Source organism: Anneissia japonica, unplaced genomic scaffold (genome assembly GCF_011630105.1).
Source record: "Anneissia japonica isolate Jap-2015-1 unplaced genomic scaffold, ASM1163010v1 scaffold2471_len1564793_cov202, whole genome shotgun sequence".
NCBI classification, from domain to species: domain Eukaryota; kingdom Metazoa; phylum Echinodermata; class Crinoidea; order Comatulida; family Comatulidae; genus Anneissia; species Anneissia japonica.
Window position 1 is genome coordinate 264,229 of NW_022709610.1, and position 10,088 is coordinate 274,316.

Below are 10,088 nucleotides of genomic sequence, written 5' to 3' on the forward strand. Positions count from 1 at the left end.
TATATATTGTTACGGCTTATATGCTGTCTCTTATACACATCGGGACCTGGGTTTAGGTGTTCAGCAATTTTGGTCTGTATGCTGGTATTGATTCTTATTGTACCATTTCCCCGTAGTCACACTAATTCTGCAATTGTTCTATACAAATCACCATAACAACATCCTCCTACTTTTTATTTTTTTATTTTATTCAAATTTAGCTCACAACATAGAATAAACAATAGTAAGCAGGGTGGAGGAAATCAGTTGAAGTACATCTATAGGCCTCTACTAGTAGAGCACTGTATACACAATACCGTACATCATCTTGTTTTGAGTATTATTTTGATGTTTGTTTATAATCATCATATATTTTTAAACTGCATTAAAATCACTATATAGGCTTATTTTAATGTATTTATTGAAGGGAACATTTTTATTTGGGTATGCCAAAACCATTACATATTAAACATTATGTGTGAATGTTTTCTTCCAAGTGTTTTAGAATAGATTACTGTGTGCTGTTACGGATTCATTAATTATAAATTATTTCTCGGTAGCCACACATCACGTCCTGCGCTCTTACCCAAATATCCATTTAATTAGAAAAATACAAACTTCAACGTCCTACAAACACTATTGGTATTTGATATGGAGCACTGTATACACAAACCATCTGTTTTTGATGCATGTAGTCTGTAAAAAATACACTAAAACCGCTATATATTTTAAAAGTAGAAGAAAAAAAATACTGTAATTAAAAACCGCCAAGTTGGAAGAATTCACATCCGGGAGATCTGTTTAACTGAGTTTTTTTTAACACATATTTTGTTGTGCATGGTGATAGCAGTTATGATTGGCACAACTTCTGAGAGATAATTTATAATACAGTAGTAAAAACTTGTAAAAGCATGAAAATATCATCATAATTTTTGCTTGGTCGCGGGAGTGCGGGAGTCCTTCCTGGCGGCGATTTCCAGGAGATTTTATTCCGGGACTCTACAGGAGATTTTGAACTTCTGGACACTAAATGTGATCTTTAGATTTCTCTATGTAGAAGGAAATTGAAAAATAATAGGCCTACATTAAATGTTTTAAAATGGATGTACTTCATGTTATTATTTATTATCTCCGCCCCTGTTTATTTGGTTGTCTATGTGTCTATTTGTGTGTTTGCCTGTCTGTGAACAGCTTACATGCCACAATTTTCAACACAAAAACGCCTCAAACTTGGTCATAATGATCCATGACCAAAGATCTCGAGGTGATTAAATTTTGAAGGGTTATGGTCAAAGTCAAGGTCACAATCGACGAAAAACTACTTTTTATATATTCCCGCCTACAGATAACAATTTTTATAATAGATATCGGAAGAGCGTTAGAGAGATATAACAGCCTGCAGTGCACAGATTTCATCACTGCCAAACTCGGCTACAATATTCCATGACCAAAGATCTGGAAGTGACTAAATTTTTAAGGGTTAGGGTCAAAGGTCAAGGGCGCAATGAACGAAAACTAATGTTTAACTGTCTGCCGTATGGACATGCGTTTGTGTGCCTACGGGGTTTGCCGAATAAGTGTAACAAAATATAGTGGCATTAATTTTACAGCGATTCATGTGGAAACAGTTTTGTTTAGTGGCTATAAGAATGCTTTCCAAGTAGCGTAACAAGGTTCTGAGGGCCCTTGACGCATAAATTATAAATTACTGCACTTTTTCTGAAGTTATCCATACTAATACCATCCCCCGTCTAACATCATTCCGGTCACGAACCCATGAAATCAAGTGCTGTACAATTTATTATTTTTTATATAAAGTCATGATCCGCCGGGAACAATCCTACCGTATATCTTAGTCCTCAGTGCAGGAATATTAATTACTAATTCCATTTTATGTCTGTAGAGTAGCAATCTTAGCAAAAAACACAGCCCTTCCGAGGAGCTCCACAATACAATAAAATCTACAGAATAAAATAAACTATACAGTATCATTTGAATTTGGCATAAAAGACAGTCTGGTACGACTTTATCTTATTAATTCGGCTTGAAACATTACTGGGTTGGGGAAAGGTGCGGATGTCTGAAGGGGGGGGGGGTCTAAGACTTAAAAATTGTTGTTTTTATTTCGAATCTATATCATGGTATAAAAATACAATAAGTGACAAAATGTGAAATAGCGATACAAGAAAACGGCTTAAAATTTGAAAATTGTCTTAAATTGAAAATTTAAAAACCTGAACTTTAGCCACCATTTGCTAATAGGACTATGCCGACAGCAAGTGAACTGCAATAATGAAAAAATAACTGACACTATCGTTCGGGAAATCTAAATTCAAGCAGACTTTTACGTGAAACTATAAAACTGCATATTCTATTATGAAATATTGGAAAAAGAATTAAATTTCACAAAGATAGGGATAAGGCCTGAAAGCGTAAGTCTCACGCCATATAAGTACACTATGACTAATGCAGGTTAAAGTGAAGTGAGTACTAACTGGTCAGGATACAGGGACAAACGCCCCAGCAAATATCAGCGGCGTCTTTACAAAAGAAAGGACAGTTTTACTGCCAAGGGATATTTGTTGGTAATATATATTATAACGGCTTATATGCATGCATAGATAACCTGTTTCACTGTGGATTTCCATCCATCACGATGATCGACGTTTAAGTGACAATTTTTAAAACTAGGCATAGGGGCCTAGGCATAGGGCCTATATTTAATTATTTTAAAGTTAAGTTATTAACAATTTTAAATTATAAAGTTCAGTATTCAATATTATAAATCAATATTTTTCTATGCATTGCTTCATTATATTATACTATAAGGGGGCATTGTAGATCGGGGGCCCAGTTTCAATGAACCGCCTGAACCTGTGGAAGTTAAGCCACTGATAGGCGTAAGTGATTATTTTTAACAATTTGAATTTATGATATGCAGTATTATATAAAGATAAATGCTATCAATCTAGATTTGATTTTCTAGGCCTATATTGGTTTTTTTAGATTGTTTTTTATAGATCGGGGCCGTTGGAGCTTGGGGGCCCCTGGAGCTTGGGGACCCAGGTTCAATTAACCTGCTGAACCTGCGGTAGTTACGCCACTGTGTTTTCCACACTACCGACACCGGGTTCGAATTCCATAATGTCTATTTCGGGGTTTTTTCATTATCTTTTATTTCAATGTCCGTGCAAACATAACGTCTTATTACCGGTCAAGCCATTTAAGCATCAGCACTGCACTGAATACATTTTTTCATGGGGACAGTATGCCTGGGAAATTTATACAAAGGAGAATTATGTTGTGGGCGGAGGTATGCACTCTCAGAGTGCCCTCAAGTTTTTAATAAAACAGTTTAAATGGTAGCCAGACATCCAACTTGTTTTTTCACTAAATAGTACTAACATTGTCACTAATAGTATCGTTTCAATATACACAAGACACTGCACACAAAACAGTGTATTGGCTAATATTTTCTGTAACACAAGGTATTACAGAAAAAAATTGTATTACCATCACTATTTATTTTATAGTGGTCTATAAGTGGGGGGAAATTTTCAGTTGGGCCCGCCATAACCGTAGTCTTTGGTCTCTAAATAGAAGGAATCTTTAATTGGAGAGAACAACTAATGATAAAAGATGGGCATTCAACCGGTCCCGCAGAAGTGAATCTTTAATTGTAGGTGGTCTTATTGGAGGGTATTTTATTTGGAGAGAGACATGTATTTTTAAATTTAGACATTACATTTGCGCGAGATTTTGGTCTCAATGCATGAGAACATGAGACATACCACAAATGCGTGAGTTTCACGCCGAATGCGAATGCGTGAGACTTGGTATGTATGTTATTAGGATATAATATTATTAATATGTATATTAATTCAATTTGCATTTCCTACATAATGTATTTTGTAGCAATGTATGTTGGACTAATCCGTCTTCTCTGGACTGGATCTTAGCAGTTCCAATAATTGCTGTCCTAGTTGTGAGTATACATACTATTTATAACTCGGATTCGTATAAAGTATATCTAGTCTAGAACTCGAAGTAAAAGGGGCCCCGGAAGAGACTTTTACAGATGAAGATCCAGACTACGGTACCTCAGCTAAACCATGGATGGGGCTTAGGTGAAAAAAAAAAACGTTAAAAAACCGTTATGGCTATGAAACCCTTGTAATGGGCGCAAAATGGTAATCTAAAACTTAAATGTTTTCTTTTTTCAACACGTTTGAGTGGGAAGAGCTGGTCGGCTACTGATTGCCGCCTTTGAATTCTCCATGTATACGGTATTGCAAAGTGGTAGGCCTATAGGGCCTACACAGCTTTAGTAGTTTGAGGACACCTTTGTATATGCGCGGCACTCACCATAACGTTTGAATATAAATGTTGTGATTAGTTAATAAAGCCAAATAACTATTTTTTTGCCAAAGGTTTTCAAACGTAACACTCTATCATGTATAAAGTTATTTATGAATTCGGTTCATATTTATATAAAATAAATAGCTAAGTATATACGGTAGGAAAAAGAAATGCAAAAGTATATGCAAGAAAAATATTTACGTTACATAAAATATGAATTTCCTTGTTGAAATTACTACGGTGTGTAAATACTTCTTCATGTGTCTACTTGCAGGTCAATTTCTTGATGCTCCTCAACATCCTCAGAGTGCTTGTATCTAAGCTGCAGCACACTCACAACAGCGCCAACTCTAGCTACAGGTAAAGCCTTCAAATCCTGGTTACTGTTGAATAAACGTTTCATAATTACTTAAAGAGCATGTACTTATGTGCAGCCACATATGCTCCACTGGCAATAGAGCAACACCTTTTTGCCATTTGAATAACTTTATTCCAATAGCATACTCAATATTAATTAAAACCATTCATAAGCAAAGTAACAGTGTCATATCCTTCATCCTGGTTTCTTTAAAATCACTACACGCTATCGCTAACTACTGACAGCAACGCTGATTAGTCGATCGAATCGGAGAAACTTTCGATTGCGTCGAGAACAACTAACTACTCAGTGTAATGATTGCAGTGCATTTTTAAGAAACCAGGCTTAATTTGAACAGCAAACGCTGCTCTGACTTCAAGTTTAGGAGCCGAGAAGCATGTTGCACCGCTACACCAAACATCGAAATATGAGCCCGTATAGCAAACGCTGCAGCGCTGCTAACTACATCAAATTAAGAGCCTTAACAGCAACCGCTACATCACTGCCACAAACTTACCTCAAGTTAATAGGCCAAACAGCAACCGCTACATCATTGCCACAAACCAACATAAGTTTAGACCCCGAACATCAACCGCTGCATCACTGATGCCACAAACCTTCATCAAATCAGGACCCCTGGCAGAACAGCTACATCACTGCCACAAATCTACCTCTCAAGTATAGATCCCTGACATCAACAGCTGCACCACTGCCACAAACCTACCTCAAGTAGAGTCCTGACAGCAACAGCTACATCACTGCCACCCACAAACCTACCTCAAGTTTAGAGCCCGAACAGCAAACGTTGCATCACTGCCAAAAACCTACTTCAAATTTAGAGCCCTAATAGCAACAGCTACATCATTGGCAAAAACCTACCTCAAGTTTAGAGCCCGAACAGCAACAGCTACATCACTGCCAAACATTTTTACCAAATTAAGAGCCCTGGCAGTAACCGCCACAAACCTATATCAAGTTTAAGACCCCTAACTTAGTCCTGCATAAATACCCAGGTACAGTGGCGATCGTTTCCGCAACAGTGAGTGTGATTGAAAATCAATCATTCAAGGATTAGTTACCTCGGATTCCTTTTACGCACTATACAGTTCTCCTTTACTGTAATGTAATATATTGTAAAGTTATAAACAAATATACAATATTCTATGAACGTCGCGAATAGGTGAATGAAATTTTATAAGCTCTTGAAAATTTAGTATACATTTTGTTGTTTATGTTCATTTTACAGGAGAGCGGCACGAGCAACGTTGATATTAGTACCTCTCCTTGGTCTACATTACATCATTATGCCGATGCGTATTAAAAACGGTGTATTCTACAGTTACTTCATGGCGGTGTGTCTATCAATCCAAGTAAATATAAATGATTTATTGCAACTACTACTTTAATTCACATTGATCCAATTTGTATTAAATCTTACTGTTTGATTACAATATTCGCCCTACATATTATGCAGTTATATTATTGAATTTGGACAAATGAAACGCTGTTAAGTATAAAAGAAAACTATTGTTTCTTAAAAATTATTGTATATGTTCGAACCTCTTAATTCTGTCAGATCAGACATTTTGTTTTTATGGATTCGGTACTCAGCACGAAGGAGCAATTTACATAGGCCTAAGTATTTATTACGGAGGTTAGGAATTTATATACTTTTATACTTTTCACTTTGCTGTCGAGTAATCTCAAAAGAACATTGCAGCCTACACCGTATGATCTGAGGCACCTCCTGATTATTTAGGCATAGGGCCTAACGAACTTGGGCACATTTAACTGATCTCCGAAAGTTCATTCTTCTGCTTCCTTTGCTATAGCATGAAATTACATATGGTGATTGGTTCTCGTCTTTGGTAGTTCAATGTCAGCCTACACCATGCTATAAAGGCGAGGCTGGTCCCGGTAATTTCGTGCGTGCCAAACCAATGCTATACAGTTGAGGTTGATCAGGTGGGCGTTGGATCTCTGATGGTTGCAAGCCAGACCTACATCATATTCAGCTGAGGTTTGCTCTCTGGTAGTTTTATAGACCTACATCATGGTATACAAATACGGCTGATCCCCCAGTAGTGGCATGGTAGACTTAGATCATGCTATACAGGTGAGAGTGGTTCCAGTAGCAGTGGGGGTCAGCCCCTCACTCCCCCCCCCTATTTTTTTAAATTCCTGGATCCGCGATTGAACTGGGTAGTTGCGTGCTAGGTTGACATCATGTTATACTGGTGAGGCTGGTTTCAAGTAATTTCATACCAGGTCTACTTCTGACTATTTTCTATGCTGACGTCATACTGCCACTATACTTTTTCTAATCGGCGTTGCACCTTAGCCAATAAACAAGGCTTTATAATAATTATCGACCTATATTCACGACTTCCCCTATTCCGTATACATGTTTATTCTTTGAGACTGTTTTATACTGTAGGTTCAAAAACTCCATCTAAAATCTTTCAGATGGTTTGTTTTTCTAGACGTAATAGGAAATTTCTTGTATTTTTATCCAGCTATGATATTGAAGAGAGTTAGTGATTTTCTTTTGCTCTATACCAGTATGTTTACATTATGTTACTGCATGTGTCGTCGAAAAGTAGGTATAATATCGAATCAAAATATAACACATCGCGTATGTCAAAAAAGTAGACATTTTGTCGAGCAGATATAGGTCAATAAGATTATGTTCTATGGGTAATTTAGTTGTATTTCTTTAAATGTCGAATGATTGCGACACGACCGACTTAAAACACAGAAGGAAACGTTTTAGTAACACAGATATTTAAAAACAAAATCATAGCTTGGTGCAACAAACGCAGGTATATTATTATATCGTTAATGTATTTCATAATCTAGTTCTTCTTGCGTTCTGTCAGGTATACATCCATGGTCTGTCAATAGTACTTCTCTTGCATCAATTTCTACTACAAATTTACATGTATAAGCAAGTTTGTTCCAAATGTTATTCAGTATATTTTTCAAAATGTATCGAGTATACATGACTTAAGCAGAAATTGTACATGACGCATATTCAGCATGTATCTATAATTTTTGAATAAAGTGATATATTATTATTGTTATTTTATTTTATTATAGGGTTTCTTCGTCGCCTGTATCTTCTGTTTCTTCAACGCCGAGGTAAATGATGCGTTGCTAAGGAGTTACCAATACTTTCTTTCGACGCGTTTCCCTCACTTGGCTTAACTCAAAAAAACTATTCTGATCTCATGTTTTTTTCTTTGCACAATCAGGTGATAATATAATGATAAACTAACAACATTTCTGTTTACTTTATTTCTTTCATTTAAATTTTACTTCTTTTAAACTACTCTAATATATTCTTGTATGTTGCTCGCTAAGAATCTGCAACTAATATAGTTATAGTGTTGCTTTGATATGTTCTATAGGCCTTTTGCTACTGTTTAGTAATACTTAGTAGATGTTCTATAGTTATATGGTAATATAGAAGTTTTATTTTTTATTCATTGTTTTGCATAGTTAGACCAACTAGTCATTTACATTTAAAATAATTGTCAAATATACATTTTTTGGCCTTATTATTATTATTATTATTATTATTATTATTATTATTATTATTATTATTATTATTATTATTATTATTATTATTATTATTATTATGTGTCTTAGTGGTGTTTAGTGGCACCAATTCTTGTCAATATTCCTATTTCTATGTTTTATGTTTGTATATTTCATATATTTGTATAACATTTTATAAGTTTTAGTTACTGTATTTCGTTTTTGTAATGAATTTAAATATTTTACTATATTTTATTATATAAATTGTTTCTACCCAAACAGTTACAATTAAAAAAAAAGAAGTACAGTAGCATTCGTTTAGTAGACCTATCATTAAATAACACATATATAATTTACTATTACTGTAACAAAAATGTAGGTGAACGCGATTACTATTCCACCCGTATCTGATTCACGGTTTCATGTTTTTTCCTGGATTATGTCATATAGGTTAAGGCACAAATTATACGGAGGTGGTTTAACTACACCGTGAACCGAAAGTCGAGACGCAGCAAATACACACGTAACAGTACGCTAACGCACACTTCTATGACGGAGTACTCAAACACAACGCCACAAAATACGCGCCGCAGAGACTTGAATAACTGTGTACTGCAAGAACACAGTCGACCTAATGGGTCTCTTGAAAACTCACCTCATCTGAGCAACGGACCTATGGTTCTAAAAGATGCCAACAGTAACACGCAAGTTGAGAAACCACCCGAAGTTAATACGCCACTTATTGACAGAAACTTGCTAAATACTGTCGAGCCGGACAAAGAAAACGAGTTTAAAATTGGCCATGTTACCCTCTTAGATAGCGGTTATTGCGATGTGCAGATCGACACAGCTGTATAAAATGTTAAGCCCACACGACGTGTTTGTACATGAACGACGTATACTTTCAAATCAATAATTATACTGTACACAGTTTCCAACTTTATGTGTTGAAGTGGTGCTTCATCAAGAGGCTGATGGTAGGCTCAACTACGCGGTGTCATTGTAGATAGGATATATTTGATCTTTTAAAGATTAAAGTGATGTTAATGTATTAATAGTTGTATAAATGCCATTTTAAGAAGCCTAATTCGATATACTTTACCTCTATATTAATGTTGATTTAAACTGTAAATTTATTGAATACTTGTACAGTGGACCAAATAATCGAAAGATTAAAAAAGTTATATCTTTAAAATAGTATGTACATACTTAGAGTATGTCTAAAGACATTTGCTACGGTATGTTATTGAGCTTTATATACATATATTTGATATTGACATTGTTTCGTGTGTGTGTTTGTGATTCTCAAGTCACAGAGTGGACATTCAAATTGTGTATGTACAGTTGTATCACAATAGTCGTGTCTACGTATGTCAACACTTTGTCAGCGTGTACATAGTAGGTTTTCTACGTTCGAGCGTGGCCATGAGTGAGGGCGTGAACACGTTAGTTCATGGTTTGTGTGTGGTGTGCGAGCAGCTTATCCGAACGTGGACAGATTGCCACATTCTGTAGTTGGACAACTTTTGCATATTTGCGAGAGTTTGGTTGCAAATAAAATCTGTATTATGTAAAAATGTAAACTATTAAAAATTATATATATATGTATATATATCTGTCTCTTATACACATCTAGATGTGTATAAGAGACAGGAGTTATTTTAACTGGAAAGGAGTTATTCTGTACCTTTTTTTAGGTACAGAATAACTCCTTTGGAGTTAAAATAACTCCTTCAAAATAACAGTGTGGATCCGCGTCTAATTAGCATGAATTTTGTAAGCCAGGACCCATAGTATTTTGTTACGTTTCTTCACAGAGGGGGAAAACGAACCCCCCCCCCCCCCAACCCCC

At 35.7% G+C, this 10,088-nt stretch overlaps 1 protein-coding gene across 10 annotated transcripts in view; it reads left to right on the forward strand.

Annotated features, from left to right (window-relative positions):
- LOC117106799 (calcitonin receptor-like) overlaps positions 1–9,846 on the forward strand; it is a 132,773-nt gene extending 122,927 nt beyond the window's left edge. For 9 of the 10 annotated variants that reach the window (XM_033248253.1, XM_033248254.1, XM_033248252.1 and 6 more), the window contains 5 exons: positions 3,895–3,964; positions 4,613–4,698; positions 5,943–6,066; positions 7,796–7,837; positions 8,687–9,846. In XM_033248253.1, the coding sequence (XP_033104144.1) occupies positions 3,895–3,964; positions 4,613–4,698; positions 5,943–6,066; positions 7,796–7,837; positions 8,687–9,094 (730 nt within the window). In that variant the 3' untranslated portion in view covers positions 9,095–9,846. Of the gene's footprint in view, positions 1–3,894; positions 3,965–4,612; positions 4,699–5,942; positions 6,067–7,795; positions 7,951–8,686 lie in introns of all 10 variants that reach the window. The other variant, XM_033248261.1, reaches the window with a different exon arrangement.
- The last annotated feature ends 242 nt before the right edge of the window (positions 9,847–10,088 follow it).